This window comes from Delphinapterus leucas, chromosome 12 (assembly GCF_059928025.1).
Source record: "Delphinapterus leucas isolate spDelLeu-1000000601 "Yukka" chromosome 12, BTC_Dleu_Yukka2, whole genome shotgun sequence".
Classification (NCBI taxonomy): domain Eukaryota; kingdom Metazoa; phylum Chordata; class Mammalia; order Artiodactyla; family Monodontidae; genus Delphinapterus; species Delphinapterus leucas.
In genome coordinates this window covers 55,017,427-55,040,786 of record NC_143140.1, presented here as the reverse complement: position 1 = coordinate 55,040,786, position 23,360 = coordinate 55,017,427, and the positions used below count along the sequence as shown (strand labels likewise).

General features: G+C 39.3%; 1 protein-coding gene across 2 annotated transcripts in view; it reads left to right on the top strand.

The window, feature by feature from the left end:
• Positions 1-6,256: 6,256 nt before the first annotated feature.
• Positions 6,257-23,360, top strand: part of MCM9 (minichromosome maintenance 9 homologous recombination repair factor) — a 79,279-nt gene continuing 62,175 nt past the window's right edge. The window contains exons 1-5 of one of the 2 annotated variants that reach the window (XM_022555254.3): positions 6,257-6,621; positions 8,978-9,288; positions 18,266-18,582; positions 19,050-19,131; positions 23,088-23,288. In XM_022555254.3, the coding sequence (XP_022410962.2) occupies positions 8,985-9,288; positions 18,266-18,582; positions 19,050-19,131; positions 23,088-23,288 (904 nt within the window). In that variant the 5' untranslated portion in view covers positions 6,257-6,621; positions 8,978-8,984. The remainder of the gene's footprint in view (positions 6,622-8,977; positions 9,289-18,265; positions 18,583-19,049; positions 19,132-23,087; positions 23,289-23,360) is intronic. The other variant, XM_022555249.3, reaches the window with a different exon arrangement.

The following is a 23,360-nucleotide window of genomic DNA, read 5'->3' as shown; positions in this document are numbered from 1 at the left end:
ATTTGTTCGACATAATAATAGCAACAATGTAGTCATTATGCATATCTAAGTCTTATAAGCTTATATAAACAAAATAGATGAGTGCAATCATACAAGGGATAGGAGGGAAGATTCAGGATTACTTTGCTACTATAAAATATTTGCACTACCCTTGAAGTGGTATAATGTTATTTGAAAGTGGACTTAGATAGTTATAATGTAAATTCTAGTAGGCAACCAATTAAAAAGAAAAAAAGAAGCAACTGAATGCTGAGAAAGGAGAGAAAATGGAATTATATAAAATGCTCAATTAAAACCACAAAGGTCAGAAAAAGTATGGAAGGCAAATATAGGAAAAAAGAACAAGGGTAACAAGTAGAAAAGACTAACAAATATAGTAGATATTAATCCAACTATGTCAATAATCACTTTGTATGTCTAATGGTCTTAATTCACCAATTAAAAGTCAAAGATTGTCAGAGTGGATTAAAAAAATAAGACCCAACTATATGTTTTCTATAAGAAACCCACTTTAAAGATAAAAACCTATAGATTAAAAGTAAAGGGATAAAGAAAGGTATACCATACTAACCTAGTCAAAAGAAAGCAGTAGCTATATTAATTTCAGACAGAGTGGACTTCAAAGCAGGAATAGTTGTCAGGGAGAGAGAGGGGCATTATATAATGATAAAGGAATCAACACACCAAGAACACATAACACATATCCTTAATATGTATGGGCCTCAGAATAAGTGAGCCAAAAACTGATGGAACTCAAGGGGGAAACAGATGAATCTAAATTATAGTTGGAGACTTAAACACCCCTCTATAGAAATGTACAGATCCAGCTGGCAGAAAATCAGTAAGGCCATAGTTGAACTCAACAACACTATCAATCAACTGGATATAATGGACATCTATAGACTGCTTAATCCAATAACAGCAGATTACATTCATCTCAAACTAACATAGAACATTCACCAAGACAGACCACATACTGGGCCATAAAACACACCTTAACAAATTTAAACGAACAGAAATCATACAGTGTCTGCTCTCAGACCATGGTGGAAGTAAACTAGAAATCAATAACAGAAGGAACGATGGAAAAACACAAAATACTTGAAGATTAAGCAACACACTTCTAAATAACAAAGGGGTCAAAGAAAAAAACTCAAAAGAAAATCTTAAAATATTTTGAACTAAATGAAAATGAAAACACAATTTATCAAAACTTGTGAGATGCAGTGAAAGCAGTGCATAGAGAGAAATTTATAGCATAGAATACATATATTAGAATAAAGGAAAAATCCAAAATCAATCATCTAAGCTTCCATCTTAGGTAACCAGGAAAAGAAGAGCAAATTAAATCCAAAGTAGGCAAAAGAGAAGAAATAATAAAAATCAGAACAGAAATCAATGCAACTGAAAAGAGGCAATCAATAGAGAAAATCTTTGAAAAGATCAATAAAGTTGATAAGCCTCTAGCCTAAGAAAAAGAGAGAGAAAATACAAATTACTAATATCAGAAATGAGAGAGGGGATATTATTAAAGATCTCACAGCCATTAAAAGGATCATAATGAAATATTACAAACAACTCTATGCCCACAAATTTGATAACCTAGATGAAATGGACCAATTCTTTGAAAGACACAATCTGCCAAAAGAACAAATAGAGTCTGAATAGGCTTATATATGTATATATATATATTATATATATATAATATATATATATATATACACACATACACATATATATATATAAAATTAATACAGAAAGCACCAGGTTCATGGGTTTAATGGTGAATTCTTATCAAACATTTAGGGACAAAATTATACAAATTCTCTACAATCTCTTCCAGAACATGACAGCAGAGAGAATACTTCCTAATTCATTCTTTCAGGCCAGCATTACACTAATACCAAAATCTTACAAAGACATTACAAGAAAACCACAGACCAATATCTCTCATGAACATAAATGCAAAAATCCTTAACAAAATATTAGCAAATTGAATCCAACATTGTATAAAAAGAATTAGGCACTACACCCAAGTTGGATTTATCATGATATGTAAGGCTGGTTCCAATCTAAAAATCCATTAATGTAATCCCTCACATGGTCAGGATAATGAAAGAAAATCACAGGATCATATCAAGAGATGCAGAAAAAGCATTTGACAAAATCCAGCACCATTCATGATAAAAACTCTCAGCAAACTAGAAATAGAGGGGAACTTCCTCAAGTTGATAAAGAACATCTACAAGAAACCTACAGCTAAGATCATACTTAATGGTGAGAAACTTGAAGCTGTCCTACTAAGATAAGTAACAAGGCAAGGATGTCCCCTCTCATCACTGCTTTTCAATATCATACTGGAAGTCCTACTTTATGAAATAAGAAAGGAAATAAAAAGCATACAGATCGGGAAGGAAGAAATAAGCTGTCCTTATTTGCATATGACATGTCTGTTTATATAGAAAATATGGAAAAAATCTACCAAAAAATCTTCTAGAACTAATAAGTGATTATAGCAAGATTGCAGGATATAAGGTTAATATGCAAAGTCAGGTGCTTTCTTATATACCAGCAATGCACAGGTGGAATTTGAAATTAAAAACGTATTACCATTTACATTAACACCCTCCCCAAAGGAATAGTTTGGTGTAAATCTAAGAAAATATATACAATATGTATATGACAGAAACTATAAAAATCTGATAAAGTATATCAAAGAAGAACTAGATAAGTGAAGAGATAGATATTCCATGTTCATGGATAGAAGATTCAATATGTCAAAATGTCAGCTCTTTCCAACTTGATCTATAGAGTCATCTCATCACAATCAAAATCCCAGCAAGTTATTTTGTGAATGTTGACAAACTGATTCTAAAGTTTATGTGAAAGGGCAAAAGACCCAGAATAGCAAACTCAATATTGAAGGAGAAGAAAAAAGTTGGAGGACTACTAACAATACCTGAGTTCAAGACTCACTATAAAACCACAGTAATCAAGACAGCGTGGTATTTGTGAAAGAATAGACAAATAGATCTGTGGAACAGAATAGAGAGCCCAGAAATAGACCCACATGAATATAGCCAACTGATCTTTGACAAAGGAGCAAAGGCAATACAAATCGTTGACAGATGGAGCAAAGATAGTCTTTTCAACAAATGGTACTATTACCGAGTCCAAGCTCTTACTGCTTGCCACACAACAGGCCAATAAATCGAGAGACGAGTGGTTAGGGCAAAGAATAGCGACTTTATTCAGAAAATCAGCAGACTGAGAAGATGGTGTCCCAAAGAACCATCTTTCCTCAGTTAGAACTCAGGCTTCTTTTGCGCTAAAAGGGGAGAGGGGTGTGGCTGGTTGTTGTAAACTTCTTGGTGCTGGAATCCTTTGTTCTTGCAGCTGTCCAGGTAGGTCTGGTCACAATATTCCTATAAACCTCCAACAAGACAGATGTTATTCTCTGTTCTGCAACTTTTTATCTCTATATGAATGGAAAAGTGTTACAGCTTTAAAGGTCAGAGCCTTGAGAATGGGCTATCCCGTATACTTCAGGCTATAGGCAACATTCTTTTATAAAAGGTTCAGAGCCAGCATGACTAAGCACAGGCAACAGAGCACAAGGGTTAGAGCTAAAGGAATAGATTCAACATGGAGTCAAGTTTGTTCTTCTCTGTTATAGTACTGGAACAACTGGATGTCCACAGGCACGTGCACACACACACACACACACACACACAGCTAGACACAGACGTTACATTCTTCACAAAAATTAACTCAAGATGGATCATAGACCTAAGTGTACAACACAAAACTATAAGAGTCCTAGAACAGAGGAGAAAATCTAGATACTCTGGGGTGATGACTTATTAAATATAACACCAAAAGCACAGTCCATGAGAGAAACAATTGATAAGCTGGACTTAATTAAAATTAAAAATCTGCTCTGTGAATGAAAATGTCAAGAAAATGAGAAGACAAGCCACAGACTGGGATGGAATACTTGCAAGACACATTTGATAAAGGATCCTTAAAGCTCAACAATAAGAAAATAAGCAATGTTATTTAAAAATGGGCAAAAGACCTGAAGATGCCTCACCAAAGAAGATATATAGATGAAAATTAAGCAGATGAAAAGATACTCAACATCATATGTCATCAGGGAAATGCAAAGCAAAATAATAATGAGAGACTACACATGTATTAGAATGACTAAAATCCAAAACACTGAAAACACCAAATGCTGGAGAGGATATGGAGCAATAGGAACTCTCATTCATGGCTGATGGGAATGCAACATGGTACAGCTACTTTGGAAGACATTTTAATGGTTTCTTACAAAACTACTCTTATCATATGATACAGCAATCATGCTCCTTGGTATTTACCCAAAGGGGCTGAAAACTTACGGCAAAACCTGCACGTGGATGTTTATAGCAGCTTTAGCCATAATTGGCAAAACTTGGAAGCAACCAAAATGTCCTTCTGTAGGTGAGTGGATAAAGTGTGGTATGTCCAGATAATGGACTATTATTCAGCACCAAAAAGAAATGAGCTGCCAAGCCTTGAAAAGACATGAAGGAACCTTAAATATATATTACTAAGTGAAAAAGCCAGTCTGAAAAGGCAACATACTGTATGATTTCAACTATATGATATCCTGGAAAACTACAGAGAGAGTAAAAAGATCAGTTGTTGCTAGGGGTTAGGTGGGAGGGAAGGATGAACAGCCAGAATTCAGAAGATTTTTATTTAGGGCAGTGAAACTATTCTGTATGATACTACAGGGGTGGATGCATGTTATTATACATCTGTCAAAACGGACAGAATGTACAACACATAGAGTGAACCCTACTATAAGCCGTGGAGTTTGAGTGATGATGATGTGTTAATGCAGGTTCATCAGTTGTAATAAACCCACCACTCTGGTAAAGGGATATTGATAGGGAAACTGTGGGTGTGTGGGGACAAGGATCATAAAGGAAATCTTTGTACTTCCTGCTCAATTTTGCTATGAACCTGACACTGCTCTAAAAAAAAAATTAATTTAAAAATTTTAATAATAAAATTTAAAAAATCAATTGTATTTCTACATGCTAGAAAAGAACCAGAAATTGAAATTGAAAATATCATTTACATATCATCAAAAAGTATGGTTCCTTGGACTTCCCTGGTGGCTCAGTGGTTGAGAATCTGCCTGCCAATGCAGGGGACATGGCTTCAAGCCCTGGTCCACAAAGATCCCACATGCCGTGGAGCAACTAAGTCCGTGCACCACATCTACTGAAGCCCACGCGCCTAGAGCCCACGTGCCACAACTACTAAGCCCATGTGCTGCAACTACTGAAGCCAGCGCACCTAGAGCCCGTGCTCCGCAACAAAAGAAGCCACTGCAATGAGAAGCCCGCGCACCACAAGAGTAGCCCCCGCTTGCCGCAACTAGAGAAAGCCTGTGTGCAACAAAGAAACACCCAACACAGCCAAAAGTAAATAAAAATTTTTTAAAAAGTATGGTTCCTCCTTCCCCATGATTTTAGGGATAAATTTGACACATAAATTTGACAAAAGATCAAACATTTTTGAAATTATATAACACCTAAATAAATGGTGAGGTTTACTTTGTTCAAGGGTCATATGATTCAATATTATTAACACATAAATTCTTCCCACATTGACCTATAGATTCCATGCAACTCCAACAGAAATCCCAGCTTCTTAATAGAAAATGACAAGCTGGCTTTAAAATTCATATTGAAAGAGAAGAGCCCAAACAACTTTGAAAGAACAAAATTGGAGGCCAAACACTACCCGCTTTCAAGACTCATTATAGTTAGAGTAATTAAGACAACGTTGTTTTCTTATAGTTAGACAAATAGACTGGGGAACAGAAATATTAAGTGTTAGACCCACATATAAGGACAACTGATTTTTGACACAGGTGCAAAGGCTATTCCGTGGAAAAAACACAGCTCTTTCAACAAATAGTGGTAGATATCCATATGACAAAAAGTTACCTAAGATCCACACTTCAAATCATATCCAAAAATTAGCTCAAAATGAATCATTGACCTAAACATAAAACCTTCATTCTAAAACTTCTAGAAGCAGACAGATAATCGTTGTGGCCTTGGCTTTGGCGGAGTTCTGAGCCGGAAAGCCAGGGCCATACACTCCCTCACAGCCAAAGCACAGCCCGACACTCCTCCCCACTACCGAGCGGCGGCTCCGCCCAGCCCCGCCCGGGACCCTACTCGCCCCTCCCAGCCAGCCCTGCCCCGCCCCTCTCGTCCAGCAGCGGCTGGCGGGGCGCGCGCCCGCCCGCTTCTCCACCCGGAAGAGCCACCTGAGCCGCCAAGTTGAGGCAGTGCACGTCCCGGCGCCTTTCGGGAGCGCGGGCCCGGCAGAGCCGCCCGCGTGGCGCCTATCTCATCCGGGCGCAAGGTGGGCGCGCTGGAGCCTGCGCGCCCCCGCGGCCGACGGCGCCCCGCGCTGCCCCACGCGCGCGCCCCGCCCCCACCCGGGCCTCCTCCCGCCTCTTTGGACCCCGCCGATCGGCTTGAGCTCTCCGCGCCCCTCGGCCTCGGGAGCAGTGCGCCCTCGGTGACTTCTGACACCGCGTATCCGCCAGTAAGTGACAGCCGCTGCCTTGTTGCACCATTATTTTTCTCATAGTGCGTCCCAAGTCTCGCCCACACCCTGGTTAGTTCCAAAACTATTTAACTCTGGGACCAGGCCCGCGATGGAACTGCCCGCAGCCGAGCCTGGGAAGTGTCAGAGACCTGCCGAGTTCTTGTAGGGTACGGGCTACGTCCAGAGACAGAAGTGTGGAAAGCAGTTCTCCGGGCACAAATCGGCTCCACGTTTGCCGAGCGCCCGCGGCGAGCCAGGCATGGAGGAGGCGCCGACCTGAAGCGGGCGGGCGGGGAAGGGGCGGTGTCAGCGGGGCGGGTCTTGGGACGCGGAGGGGCGTGGCTCCTGGAGGGGCGGCGCGGCGGGGGGCGGGCTGGCACCTGGGAGCCAGCTAGATTGCCGCTGATGCATTCTCCCGGATTTTTCTTGTTGGCAGTTTACTCAAGAGGATAAGGTAGCACAACTTGTCTTTATTTATTTTGTCTTCAAATGTTCCATAAGAAAAAGGAAACGGAACTTGAAAGTTGTAAAACACTGCCACCAGTCAATCTGGGTGAGCATGTTTCTAGCGTTTGCAAACTGCTAAGAAATATTTGATTAGTCAGTTGTGCCCAGGTATTGAAAGTGAGTACTATTGTTTTTAGTGATGCTATTTCAAAAAGACTAGGCGAAATTTAATCTGATCTTAATCTGAACCATGAATTCTGCGGCTGTCCCCTTCCTGCCCTATGTGGAACTGCCTTTTAAATTGCTAAATTTGTGGCTGCAAATTTAATATGCATTTATAGAATCTTAGAGATTATTTTATAGCCACTCTTGGGATTCCAGATTTTTTTTTTTAATTTTTTTTAGCAACGGCCACATCGTGAATATACTGTATGATTAGCTGTTCCTTCCCAAGTGCTTTTTCTGCTTTATGCTTAGGTGAATTTATATTACCTAACCCAAACTAAATACTTACCCATATAGTAGCCTACACATCTCTTAATCTCACATTGGCATCCTCTAGGTGTCAGGATTCTTGACCTAACTGTGGTATACCGTGCCCCCCCCCACACCTTCTAGTAGATTCCCAGAGAAGGCAAATATTGCTAATAGCACGTGTAATACATATTTAGGATGCTAAACTGTGAATGTCACAATCTTCTTTAATCTTTCTGTTTCTAAAGCCTAGTACAATAAACGTTGGTTGAACGAAATTAGTCAGAGGACACTTATCCTTTGACTAATAAGAATTTCTTAAATGATCCATTTGGACAGTTTATTTGTAACTGTCCATTATCACATCTGGGATTGTCACTGCATTTAAATTTAATCCTTCTCTTCTTTGTGCTCCTATTTGTATTGCATTTTTGCCACTGTTAGAGCACCGTTTCATTTGATCTGTACCTTGGTTCTTTGAGGGCATAGAGGACCTTTTATTATGCTTTTTTCATTTCCCAGAATAGTGCCTTGTACATGGTAGATATCTACGTGTGTACATGAAAATAGAATGGGGGTAGGCCCTTTTAATCTGTAGGTACAAATTAAAAAATATATACATATAGCCAGGAATTTAATATACTGTATTTACTTTCAATCATAGTGATTTATTATTTAGAGACCAATTTCCTTTCCTCATTTTAATGATCTAGTTTTTTTAGACTCTTGACAGCTGTTTTTGCTGAAGCTAATAGTTTTCCTAGGTTAGAAAAAGAAAATAGGAACAAGTTCACCTCCAAATGTAAATTTCTAAAGCAAATTTGTTAACTATTTAAGTCAGAATTGGCGACCAATCTGAATAGTAGTGTGTGTTCTGTTTAAGTAGCAGAATACAAATGAATGTGTGTGTGTGTGTGTGTGCGTGCGTGTATGTAACTAGGTTGCGGGGAGACAGAGAGAAAGATATGTTTTTTATGTGACTAAAATGTAGAACCAGGATGCTTGCAAAGAACTCTACTAGGAGTAACTTAAACCAAAAGACTGGCATTTAAGATTTTATACTTGAGAGCAAACGCATATATGGAATCTGATTAAAGAAAAGGCAAAGGACTTTTACATGATGTATTATAGGGTTAAGAGGAGGAAGTTTGGGGAAAAGATATGGGAAAGGCATTGGACCATTTTGGATTTCGGTTATCAGTACCAACATAATTCTTTGACTTAAAATTAACTTCACTCACTGAAAAAAATAAATTTGATAAGTGACTGTGACTCTGTCAGATCTAATTAAGATTTGAATTCAGATAGTATTTTGAGATTAGAGTGTGGCCCAAAGTCAGAATGATTTATAACCAATCTTTTTGTAAACTAGTGTATAAGTCTAGAAAATCAAAGGTATAATACAGTCCTTTGTCTTTCTTTTGTTACCTAGATCCAAGATGAATAGCGATCAGGTTACACTGGTTGGTCAAGTGTTTGAGTCATATGTTTCGGAATACCATAAGAACGATATTCTTCTCATCTTGAAGGAAAGAGATGAAGATGCTCATTACCCAGTTGTGGTTAATGCCATGACCCTTTTTGAGACCAACATGGAAATCGGGGAATATTTCAACGTGTTCCCTAATGAAGTGCTAACTATTTTTGATAGTGCACTTCAAAGATCAGCCTTGACAATTCTCCAGTCCCTTTCTCAGCTTGAAGGTGTCTCCATGAAGCAGAATCTTCACGCCAGGATATCAGGTGAATCACTTAAGGATTTTACTGCCATGTTATTGTTTAGAAAGATTTTGAGAAATCCCAACATATATTGAATTTAAGCACTAAGAATTAATTGACATTTATACTTTAAAATATATCCATTATGTAGTTGATGGTCACTTTTGGAAAAGAATCACGATTTTATACTGTTTTCTCTGGACATTTGGGAGGCTGGGGTACTAGCCATGCCAACTGAGAGGAGGGAGAATGTGTGGAGGCAGTATATTTGTGTGCATATATACATATATGTATGTGTGTACAAAACTAGTTCAGCTTTCTGAGCTTTTATGACTCCTGACAATGAAAGAATTGATAATTCAAAGAATTAGCAAAGTGGTAGATGCTACCTAGTGATCTTCAAAACTATTTTAGGAAATTCATTATTTTTATATATCAAGTTTAACATTGTGCTGGCCACCTGTTAGGCACTCAATAACTTTTTTTGAATGAACAACAGATAAAGCCTCTTAACTTTAAAGAAATCGCAGTGGAGCAATCAGCAACTTGTGGTGTCAAAGCTGTGTCTTTGAATTCCTGCACTCTTTGATTAAGTTGGAGAACACATGTACCATTTTGATTAAAAATAAATATTTACTTTATAGTACATTTCAGAAAGGTGGGGATTTATAATCAACAAAAATGATTACTGTGATTCCAAAAAAGGTTAGGAGTCACTATAGAATTTCTTGGAGATAAATTAAGATTCAAAAAAATTCCAGACATTTGATTTAAGTGAAAAAATAGTATCTGAGTGAAAAAATAGTATCTGCGATTGCACTTACTGGAATAAAATTATGAAGATTATTAATCTTCATGCATCAGACACTAGGTAATCTCTTGCTAGGATCAAGAAGAAATGTCCTCTTCTGATAATGTTGCAGAAGGATTATTAAAAGAGGCTTTAGTTAATGTTATTGAAATGGTATTTAGCAAATGGTTTTAGGCTGTCCTTACGTTTAGAAACTTTTCCATGCTCAGTTTAAATACTAAAGTTCTGTCTGCCTGAGTGACTCTATTGGTTTCAGGTGAATTTAGCCTAGTTCTTCATTATTCTCTGAGAAAGTGAGTTGCAAATTATGTTACTACCATAGTAACATTCATTCTACAAACATATCCCGTGTAGGCATTTGCTAGACACTTGGGAAACCAAAACGAATATGGTATAGTCCTTCATCTAAAGGAGTTCAAGGCTGTAGGGGAGACAGCTATATATTCAAATATTTCCATATCGTGTATGTATGCCCACAGGTACATGCATATGTACATATTAAACATAATTGTAAAGAAGCTTACAGGCAGCTTTTACTTATGTGATGCATGCATCACTCAAGGTATGTGTGAGATATATTAGCTCACTGGGCAGGGAGTGAATTGTCCTAGGGGTTTCACCCAAAGATTCAAGACTAGATGGTGAGATTAGGCAGGGATGCAGGTGTCCCAGGCAGAATGAACCAGGGATGGGAAAAGTCTGGTTTTAGGTATATTGCGCCTCCATCTTGGACTCCAGACAAGGCACTGAATTAGTAAAACCCAGGATGCCTCTGTGGTTCAGTCTCCTTAGGAACATTGCATTGCTCTTTGTCTTCTGGGATTTTTATTGGTCGAAAGTTTACTTGCTATTCCCAGTGGTTTTGATGAAAGGTATTCAAATACTCAGTTAGCATCAAAGTATCGAATAAATGAGGAAGAAAAAAATAGCCCTCACGTGTTATTTAAAGTAGTGTTTCTCAAACATTAATGGGCATCAGAATCACCTGTAGGGCTTATTAAAGCGCCGATTGCTGGGCCCCACCCCCAGAGTTTCTCACTGAAGAGGTCTGGCCTGGGGTCCAAGAATTTGCCCTTCTCAAAGCTCTGAGGCTGATGCCGATTTCTAGGGACTGCACGCTGGAAACCATGGACCTGAAGTAATTGATCTGGACATATCTCTAACACAGATGTGGACATGTCTCTGTTTTAAATAAAAATTTATTTACTTATTTTGATCAGTGAATGAGTCAGAGAATGACAAAGGTTTTTGTTGTTTAGCACTAATGGGGGCTTAGTGCCAGATGTACCCTGCTTCACTGGGATAGTTGAAGAACACACTTAGTAGCATATAGTAAGACAGAAATATTAAAATGAATTGACATTTCTATCAAAACACTGTCCCTTACCCTTTTTTAGTTCTAAGGTTTTGATTTTTGTGGTCAGTTTTGCTTAACATTATGTAACTTTTATCTCTGTCTTTATATTATAAATTTACTTTAAAACTTGTGATATGAAAGTAAAGAATCTGAAGATCCAAAAATGTACTCCCCTCTACTACCCTTTTCTTAAAATAATATAGTTACTTTACTGTACAAAATAAACCACTTAATGGTAATGATATCATGTTTTAGACTAATTTGCTTGATTCTAAAAAAAAAAATGTTTATCCTAACAGGTACCATATACATGATTCCATTCAGTAAGATAAGAACATTAAGGATGGCATATTGCCCCATATTATAAAAGTATAGAAGATAATGAAAAGCTAATCTTAGAAAAATTGGTTGTAAATGTTTACATAGTTTTTTCTTTAGAGGTGCTGTAATTGGGTTTAGACACAGGCCCCTTGTTGGAGGTGGGTGGCAGGGAATTCACTCTTGCTGGCCACACTTCAGGAGGGACACAGAGAAGGTTGGTGAGCATATGAGGGACCCTTGTGGCTGAGCCTGACGCCCTCCACCTCTCACCTGCCTTCTTCCTGAGTGTGTAATATCTCCCCAGCACATCTCCTTATGCTGATTGAAATAAAATCAGTATTGCATAGACTTGTCATGACCCAGCATGCACAGGCCTGAGTTATCATGTGCAAGGAAAGGAAGGTGTCTCTGGACCTAAGGAGTATCTTCTTTTTCACTCTTCCTGGCAGAGGTTTCCTCCAGATATAAGAAGCATCTTTTATGCAATGATGCATTCATTTGACCATTTTGCTTAGCTGTTCCATTTGTGTCTGTGTGAGGGCGCTAGACTGGACTTAGGGAAGTTTTCTTGCAAAAGGGTAAACTTGAGTGTACTCTTCCTGGCTGAGTGAACTGGGGAGAGTTCTCCAGACAAAGTAGCATGCCTAAGGAAAGCTACAGAGGTACCACGAAATGCACAGAAAAATTCATGCACTTTGTCTGGACTAGGAGATTGGAGGCCAGATGTGATAAAGGGAAGGCTAGAGAGAGAGGGAAAGCCCATTTCCCCTTCTCTTATTCACTAATTTTCTCCTTATCTAAAAGTGCTTAATAAAGCACTGGGCTGGGCACAGAGGAGCATGAAAAGGATCTCAAGAAGTGACGCTACCCTCCAGATACAAAACGGTTAAGGAGCAGTGCAAAGCAATACGTGACTAAGGTCCTAAATGACTGGTCCAGGCAGTAAGTGATTATGAATGTCCCTGTCATGTTGTCATAGCATTTGGGGCAGGTCGTGTAGGATGTGATCTAAACAGGAGCTGAGTAGGCAATAAGAGACGTTAGGGCATTACTATTAAATGAAAGGAGGGGAGGGAGGTTTAGCAACTGTTCCCACAATGTAAGCCCCTTTTTCTATTCTTAGAGGTAGTGATATGCAAGTCAATAGAACTATGGGACTGAGGATTTAAGTAAGAGGTTCTTCAGGGTTATATGTTGAGAAAGTTACAGATCCTCTTCAGAAAATGCAGGTGTATATATATTTAAATGTCTGCCTGAATTTCAAGAGGTTCAGGGCTTTCCTAAAGCCCAACCATGGCCTCTACTCAAGAATCTGGATTTAGATAAGACATGCATCCTATGGGGGTGTGGTGGGCAGTGGCCAGAATGACCAGGAATCCTTTCTGTCTCCCTTTCAGGAGAGAGGCCCCTCTTTCAACTCTGTGTCCCCTCTACCCTCCATCTACTCTCCTTTCATAACAATGTTTTGACAGAGTTCATGCCTTCTTTAGCATAACCTTCCCCCATTCACCCTTTCACCTCCACCACACTGAATGCACCCTCCCCCACCTTCCCAGTGGCTGCCTCATGGCCAGACTGAGGGACGAGTGTCGGGATTTCTCTTCCTTTATTTCCCTGCTGGATTTGATACTGTTGCCTCCTCCCCCTTTATGAAACTCCACTGACAGCACTGTCTTGCCCTTTCCTCCGTCTCTAGCTGTGGCTTTTCTCCCTGCTCTGGGAGCCTCTTCCTTTACTGGTCCTGTGGGTGTGAGATCCTCAGGGTGCAGATGTGGCCATCTGCTCCTGAATCCTGCGTTCTCTTCCTGATGGGATGGCCTCCTTTCTGAACCTAGGCTTCAGCTGCCACTTATAGAGCAACAAGTGCCAACTTGATTGATTGATTGCTTGATTGCCAGAATCTGTCTCTTAAGCTCTGTATTCAGATATCCTCTTGTCCGTCAGATGTTTCAAACTAGAGATATCTTCTTGCAAACTCAGTGTATCAAAAAGGGTAGTCATGATTTCCCTCCCCTCTCTGTGCCCCCCTCCATCTGAAAATCGTATTTCCATATTTATTCTTTCAATAGATAGTTACTGATTGACTACCATGTGCCTTCCAGAATTCCCTGACTTGGTTAATGGAACCAGAGAACTAGGAGTCGCTCTAAATTTCACCCTCTTCCTTATACCTTATCTCTAATTGGTTTCAAAACTCATGTAGTATCTTTAATATCTATTCCTCCCCTCTTCCTTTCATCTATCTTTCAAGTTTTTTCTTTTTTAATGCTTACTATTTATAAAGCAATGATAATATAATAGTGAATAAAATTTACCTCTGCCCTGCCCCCATGGAGGTTATATTCTAGAGTGGAAGCATAATAATTATGTATTCTTTTTATTTAAATTGTGGTAAGTGGTATGAAGAAGAACAGTGTGTTAAGGCACATAAAAGAGGGAGTTTAACCTGAAATGGGTTAAAGAAAGATTTCATTAAGAAAATTATGTTTAAGCCAACCTTTTAAGGGGGAAAATGATAAGATTACATATAAGAACTGTTTAAATGGTGCTTGTTATGTGCAAGTTACTTTTCCAAGAAACTTTATATGAATTCTTTTAATCTTCTTGTGATCCTATGAGGTAGGTTTTGTTGTTATTGCCGTATTACAGGAGGGAAATCTGAGAGGTTATCATTTGGTCAAGGTCACACAGCTAGTGCGTGATAGAGCTGTGACTCAACTCACTCATTCGGGCTCCGCAGTATGTATTCTGAACCCTTATGTTGCTTCTTAGCGTGGGCATTTTTGAGGGACAGAGTAGGGAGGAGAGTGGGCAAAGGGGACACTGTATGAGAGCATTTGAGTGCCCAGAGGGTTTGGTGTGAGAAGAAGCCCGTCACAAAACGTCCTGTGGTCCAATCCCACATTTGGTTCCTTATTCTTAGATCTGGGAGCAGCATGGAAGGGTTTAAGTGGAGGAGATTAAAAGTTAGGCCTTTGTTATTTCTTGCCTGGATTACTATAGAAGCACCAGGGAATATGGTGTTTCACTCTTCCACTTGAAGATGCTCTTCAGAGTAAGACACAGAATCAATTTAAAAGTAGCTTTTTAGGAAAAAACTACAATAAAATTATACATAGCTTCATTTTTAAACTGAAGTTTGTTTTTAGGACAAAAATAGCAAGCATCTAACTAAATGAGTATGTTAAGACCTCATTCGTTATATGTATGACTTCATCATATTGAACATCCAGAGTCTGCTGAATTACACTGGGCAGTCTGTGGTTTCACTGGGCATTCTGCTCTGTGCATGGCATCGGAGTAACATAGCACTCTCCGTAACCCACTTCTTGTGATCTTAGTTTTTCTTAAGTTTTAATATATTGACAGTAGAATTTAAACTGAACAATCAATTTGCATCTGAAGCAGAGCTAGGAATGAGAGAAGTAGAAATGGGATGAAAAATGTTATTTCTTTAGGAGCCAAGAAAGAGAGAATGGATGTTTCAAACATCTAAGTGTTTTCAAAAATATAATTGTTGTTAAGTTCTCTAACCCATCACTTTTTTTTCCTATTCTCCTCCTCACTTTGCTCATCTTTCTCAGAAGTAATTTTGATAGATTTTGTTTATACTTTAAGAAGCAAATTGGGTTAATAATCCTGTTTCCCCACTTGAGTATCCTTTTACATACTTACAATAGAGAACACTTAGTGATTCTTTGAAAACTTAAAAATTAAAATTATTATAAAAAGTATATTCAACCCAGCAATCCTACTCCTAGGTGTGTGCCCAAGATAATTGAAAACAGGTATTCAGACAAAAACTTGCACATAAATGTTTGTAATAACATTATTCATAATAGGAGAAAAATGTAAACAACCCAAATGTCCATCAGCCGATGAATGTATAAACAAAATGTGGTATATCCATACAGTGGAATATTCAGCCATAAAAAGGAATGAAGAACTGATACATGTTACAACATGGTTGAATCTTGAAAATGTATGCTAAGTGAAAGAAGCCAGACACAAAAGGGTGCATATTTTATGATTCCATTTACATGAAATGTCCAGAATAGATAAATCCGTAAAGACATAAAGTAGCTTAGTGGTTGCCAGAGGCGCAGGGGCGGGGGTATAGAGACTGTCTGCTACTGCGAACAGGGTTTCTTTTTTTTTCTTTGCGGTACCCGGGCCTCTCACTGTTGTGGCCTCGCCGGTTGCGGAGCACAGGCTCCGGACGCGCAGGCTCAGCAGCCATGGCTCATGGGCCCAGCTGCTCCGCGGCAGGTGGATTCTTCCCGGACCGGGGCACGAACCTGTGTCCCCTGCATCGGCAGGCGGACTCTCAACCACTGCGCCACCAGGGAAGTCCCCAGGGTTTCTTTTTGAAGCAGTGAAAATATTCTGGAATTAGATAGTGGTGATGATTGTATAACCTTGTGAATGTACTAATAACCACTGAATTATATACTTTAAAAAGGCAAATTTATGGTACCTAAATTATATCCTAATTTTTAAAAAGCATTCATGTGGGGAGCAAGAAAAAGGTAATTGAGAATCTGCAAGCGTTGTGAAGATGTGTTGCCATACTGTACATCGAATTAAGGCCAAGTAAGAAGAGACACCTCCACTTGGTGGATTTTTGTTTCTTAACATTCTAGGATGGGAATTAAAAGAGGACATTGTACCCCTGAAACATAAGCAGTGAGGATATGAGGACTAGACCTGTTCTTTTTTTTTTTTTTTTTTTTTTGCGGTACGTGGGCCTCTCACTGCTGTGGCCTCTCCCGTTGCGGAGCACAGGCTCCGGACGCGCAGGCTCAGCAGCCATGGCTCACGGGCCCAGCCGCTCCGCGGCATGCGGGATCCTCCTGGACTGGGGCACGAACCTATGTCCCCTGCATCGGCAGGCAGACTCTCAACCACTGCGCCACCAGGGAAGCCCTAGACCTGTTCTTAATGAAAAGCTTTTGGTTGTTAGTTTGGCTTTTACTTGGTTGTAACTAGAAATATTGGTGTGTTCTCAACATTTAGCTACATGCAGCTGAATTAACAGACGCCTGAGATGAGCACTGAGAAATGAATACAGTGGGTATTTTAATGGCTAAAACCTGCTTTATTCCTGCCCCAACCTCTCTGTCTATTCCTGCATGTGTGATGTAGCACTGGTGAGCCCCAGGGTGTTTTAATGAAGCGTTCCCTAGGAATTTGGAAATAGGAAAATAAATTTGTTTTCTGATAGTTAAACTGTACAGTTGACACAGAACAGAGCAGAGATACACAAAATCATTGTAAGCAAAAGTATGGCTCCCTTACTGGCAAAGTGTGATACAATCCAAGTTAATATAAATAAAGAGTATTTCCATTAGAAAGCAGGCAAGTCAGCCTTGGAAGCATAGAAAAAATAGTCATAGTGGCAAATGTTGCAGTGCCCACCCTGTTTATACAGTATAGGATATATGAAGAGAGAGTCTCAGCCAGCAGCAGAGAAAATTCAGGTCTGTCTGTAGACGTCTAAGCTGTATCACCAGATTAATGTAGGCTGGCGCCTTAAGCATTCAGTTCATCTAACCAGTCTGCTGCTTTTATTTTTTTTCCTTAAATTCCTTGCATCCCAAACTGCCTTCTGATGACAGTGATGATGACAATGATTTGGCTTTCAGAATAGATCTATAAACAGGGAGAAAATGTTCTGACCATAGAAACTTAAAGTGTAATCATGCCTATTATGGTTATTTCTTATGAGCTTGGCAAATCCAGTAGATCTGTCTTCAGTGTTCATACTTATCAGGTTTCAGAGCTAAGTTCAAGGACAAGACCATAGACCACGGGACATGAACCAGTGTAACAAATGCTCCCTTGATAAACCTGTTAGGAGGCAGCCTTTGACCATCACAGACAGCATCTCTCTACTCCAGTGGTGCCTTGTAGCCAAATACGAGAAAGAGGGCATTTCCACATAAGAATTTTCTTTGGCATTTTGCACCTTTTAAGTTGCCCGTTTATTAATGATGAAAAACACAAGGTTTTTAAAGGAGGAAGTGGTGCTGTAGGTAAACCTCTAGGTAATTCAAGACTTGAAAACACTATCCGATTTATGTATTAATAAATCCTGAACCTAACTAGAAAAAGCACTAGCCTTCGTTCATTCCACTACCATCTCTTTATCACTCAGCTTTGATTTTATGTGGGGCATGTGGCAGTATATTCTTCATTGAATGAGGTTAAAATTATATACTGCGTTTACATCCTACTGAGATAGCCCTCTTAAGAGAATCAATTCTTTTTTTAATCCAGGTTATTATCAATATATCATCTAGATACGTACTTTTAAAGAGAGTCCGTTGATAATTGTTATTTGAAATAATTCTTTTATATTTTCTTCAGTTGATCTTTTTTCTTAAGTAAAACACAAAGATTTCTTTTTCCTGAAATTATACTTTCTCCCTCAGAAAATATGAGAAAAATGTATTACATGGAGTCAAATCCCAAGTAGAAGTTGATGTGTTTTTGTTTTGTTTCTCCATCAGGATTGCCTGTTTGTCCTGAGCTGGTGAGGGAGCACATCCCTAGAACCAAGGATGTGGGACACTTTTTATCTGTCACTGGGACAGTGATTCGAACGAGTCTGGTGAAGATCCTGGAGTTTGAGCGGGATTACATGTGCAACAAATGCAAGCATGTATTTGTGGTCAGGGCCGACTTTGAGCAGTATTATACCTTCTGTCGGCCATCCTCATGTCCCAGCTTGGAGAGCTGTGATTCTGCAAAATTCACTTGCCTCTCAGACTTGTCTTCATCTCCAACTAGGTGTAGAGATTATCAGGAAATCAAAATTCAGGAACAGGTAAATGATCTAATAAATGCAAAAAATAACAAATTAGAAGAAGTGTTTTTCAGCTATGGGCAAATTGCCAGGACTAGGGAACAAGTTTGTAATCTGTTACTAAGAAATAATCAGAGGAACCGAGTGATTTGTCTTATGACTAGATGCAGGAAAGAACTGCTTCTCTTTTCTAGTTAAGTAAATGTTGTTGTGTTTAGTAGTTGGAGCATGTGTTTATTTTGACCATCCACAAGGTAGATTATATTTTGAGATATTTTCCATATGGATTTTTTATTTTATTGTAGTTTTAGTGAATTCTTAAACTGATAGTAGGCACAAGTTTCAAGAAAATTCCATAAATCCCCATCGTAATTAAATTGTGTGATAATACCAGAGAAATAGAAACAGGAATTGCAAGAACTGCTAGGCTTCTGAATACTTAGTATGTATCTGAGCATACTCAGTGTCTGCTTTCTTTTCCTTGCTAGGTTCAAAGGCTATCTGTTGGAAGTATCCCACGAACAATGAAGGTTATCCTGGAAGATGACTTAGTAGACAGTTGCAAATCTGGTGAGAATGTTAGCTTATATAGTATGTCCTAAAGTATTGACTAGGAAAAGCCACTTTTTATTTTCCCAAGATCACTGGCAAGTGAGTGTGGGGAACTTGAGAACAGAGACTGGCATGAGGAGGTAGGTAATAGCAGGAAAGAAGCTGGGCTGGAGTTCAGCGATCTAGTCTAGCTGCTTGTTTTACAGATGAAGCAACTGATTTGCCCATGAGAGCTTATCCTTTGTGTTTCCTCCTCTTATTCCAAACAACTTAAAAACTGTTGCCTTTACTGTTTGCCTAGCAATTTCCACTGGCTGTTTAACATTTAATTTAAATTGAAGGTGGGTCAGAAAATGCAAATGATTGTTGTCAACGATTGCCTTTCAACTAACTTCAACATTTCCTGCTTTAAATATTTCCCACCCTCACTAAGAACCCCTTAATCTCTATTTAAAAAAAAAAAAAACTAGCACCAATGTGTCCCCTGGGCAGTAACAGGTATGTCTGACCTCTTATTTCATATCCCAGTGCTCCCCTACTGGACAAGTCGAAAATGCTTTATGTCTCTAAATTCCATCATTTCCTTTTCTTAACCCTAAGCTTCTCCAAATGCCCCATTTTTACTGAGCTGCCGTTTCATTAAAATGATGAGGCAAAGGCTCTGTGGAAACAGAGTTCAGTATCTAGAGTCAAGAATAATTCCTTGTCAAAATATTCTCCCCTTCCACCAAGAATCACCAACCCATAGTTTGAAATTTATGTCAAATATATTAACAGTTCATACTTGTCTAAACAGTATTCTAAGTAAATAACAGCTTTGATCATGGTTTGCCTGCTAAATGGACAAGGCTGTGTCAAGGTACCTTGTTCATATAAGACTCTAGATTTTAACCAGAATCTGTAATGTCTGGATTAGCAAAGCAGGGCTTGTATGAGCTTAGCCAGAACGTGAAAATGTCCTTTGATAGAGATTAAGATGTTTTCATGCAGTTCATCTAAACTAAATTTTTTCTGCACTTAAAAAAAAAAAAATCTGGGCTTCCCTGGTGGCGCAGTGGTTGAGAGTCCACCTGCCGATGCAGGGGACACGGGTTCGTGCCCTGGTCCGGGAAGATCCCACATGCCGTGGGGCGGCTGGGCCCGTGAGCCATGGCTGCTGAGCCTGCACGTCCGGAGCCTGTGCTCCGCAACGGGAGAGGCCACAACAGTGAGAGGCCCGTGTACCGCAAAAAAGAAAAAAAAAAAAAAAAAAAAATCTTAAGCTATTTTTCTTTCACATGTCACTAACAATAGAGAATGGATGGAAGCAGTCTGTCATCAGCTGTCTTTCATTTATCCATTGCTACAAACCTCTGTGAGAATCAGAAGACATAAATGGCATAATCCTTGCCCTTCAGGAATTTACAGTCTAGTTAGGAACCCCAGTCTGACGTTGCAGAGTAATAAAGTTGGAGGTTGTGTACTGATAACTGTTAAGTGCTGCAGGAGATCAAAGATGGGTCTGACCAGGGTGGCTGCAGTGGTAAATATGCTGCAGAAGATAGAGGGGACAAAGAGATTGGATTGTAATTAGCTTTCTGAAAATAACATTTTTTCCAGTAACATTTACTATGGAAAAACATGCAAGTTTCAAATTAGTATCTATTGCCTTGGACTATCATGTATACCTCACAGTTGTTCTGATGATCATATGAATCTGTCTCTCAAATATCTGAATAAATGAAAACATGTATATATTAAAGGGTGTTTAATGGTATTAGTTGCTTTACAAATGTAAAGTAGGTTTACTATAATAATAGCTAATATTTATTGAGCATGTATTCTAGATATTGCATGAAGTACTTTATATATATTATCTGACCCAATTCTCACTATAGTTCTATGATGTAAGTATAATTATTCCCATTTTGTAGGTCAAGAAATAAGCTCAGTTTATTAGGTAGCTTGCCACACAGCCGGTGAGTGGTGGAGCTGGGATTTGAATCCACATCTGATGAGTCAGTGCTCTTGTCCATTCTTGAGTACTTCACATTTTCCACATTACTGCTGCTTAGCAAAGTCAGGTTATTACTAGTGGGTGCAATACCTGAAAGTTAAATTTCTCATTTGACTTAATGTAGAAACAACCTATATATAACCCATTAAAATGACCGTAGTAGAGAATTCTTTGAAGTGTTCATATAAAGTTGCCCTGGCCATTTTCATCTAAAAAATTGGGGGCAGACAATATAGTAAATGATCACTATTCCTGATTGGATTTGAAAACCATCCAGCAGTGGTTGAGGAAGTATCTTGAAAATGTGTGAAGATTTAATGTGTTCGTCACCATTTACTGTGAAGTTGCCTTTGGCTAGAAATATGCCTTCTATTCGGTGAATTGCTACCACCAGTTCCATGCATTTAGCATTCACAGAACACTTTTCTTCAGGAAATCAAAAGCCCTGCGGATTACACATTATACATTGACATTTAGAGAGTGAAAGGCATTTTGTATCAGCAGATATCATATATTTGATATAGGCTTGGAAATGAAGACTTGCCTGTTAGTTCAGAGTGTGAATACTAGGATTGGATTTAAGGTATGTCCAACATCCTGTGTTCAACAAGATTGAAATCTGGGGGACTAGGATTATCTTTCCTTTTTTGCCCCCTTTTCTCCAGTACCAAAATATCGAATGCCAAGCACTCACCTATACTCGTTAATTGAAATGTAATAATAAAAACAGTTGTCATTGTGCCTATAAGTTGTCATTGTGCCTATAAGTTACCCAAGGCCTCTTAGGAAAATCTGTAAAAGTTTAATATTCTACCCATCAATTACGAATGGGAGAGTTTCCTTAGATGGGAAGGAACCAACCAAGAAAGAACAAGCAGGGTTGTATCTTCTGCTTTCATAGCTTATGGAAAGGAGCTTTGAAGTAGGACAAGAATTCATTCATTTCTTAGTGCACTCATTCTTTTGTTCATTAAAAAAAAAAGGCAGCGATTCAAGCCCACTCAGAGACGCCCCTCATGGCTGGGCTTCCCTGGTGGCGCAGTGGTTGAGAGTCCGCCTGCCGATGCAGGGGACACGGGTTTGTGCCCCGGTCCGGGAAGATCCCACATGCCGCGGAGCGGCTGGGCCCGTGAGCCATGGCCGCTGAGCCTGCGCATCCGGAGCCTGTGCTCCGCAACGGGAGAGGCCACAACAGTGAGAGGCCCGCATACCGGAAAAAAAAAAAAAAAAAAGGCAGCGAGTGAATGTTAACAAATGCAGTTAAGTAAAAATGAAATATACAAGAAACTAAAACTAGTATAGTATCCATTATCACGAGATTGTCTCCTTTCCTGACACCAAATTGATTATGCAGTTGACCCTTGAACAACATGGGTTTGAACTTTGTGGGTCCACTTATACACGGATTTTTTTCAATAGTAAATACTTCAGTACTACACGATCCATGGTTGCTTGAATCTGTGGATGCGGAACCTCAGATTCAGAGGGCTGACTGTGGACTTGAGCATCCGTGGATTTTGGCATCTGAGGTGGGTTCTGGAACCAATCCCCTGCAGATACTGAGGGCAGACTGCACTTTAACCTTTTGGCTGCAATTCCCACCTCTTCTTTAAGTGAGAACTATATGGTTAGAGATTCTGAGAGGATGAACATTTCACCCAATATAATCATGATGAATAAATCATCCAGTAAACTATTTTCCCAGGGAAAGTTTAGAATTTGGTGTGATTATCATGTGGCAGATTAAGAAAAATTAAAATGCTGGCTTTAGCTTCTAGCCGTGCAAATACACGTGCCTGTTTAAAAAAAAAACTCGGGACTCTGTGGTGTTCTTTTGCCCCAAATGATTTCTGGAAGAATGTGTACTACTCTAAACCATGGTGGGGTAGTGGTTTATTTCTTGGTTCTGGTCCTTTGTCGAGTTTGTGCCCAAGCAGGCAGGATGCTGCTGCTGGACTCACTCGGTGCTTTGTCCCAGGTGATGACCTCACTATTTATGGGGTTGTAATGCAACGGTGGAAGCCCTTTCAGCAGGATGTGCGCTGTGAAGTGGAGATAGTCCTGAAAGCCAATTACGTCCAAGTAAATAATGAGCAGTCTGCAGGGATCAACATGGATGAGGAGGTCCGAAAAGAATTTGAAGATTTTTGGGAATACTATAAGAGCGATCCTTTTGCAGGTTTGTGTTAAGGGTATAGAGCTGATAATTATTAACGGCATTTTATTCATTAGTTAAATATAATGTTTGTGA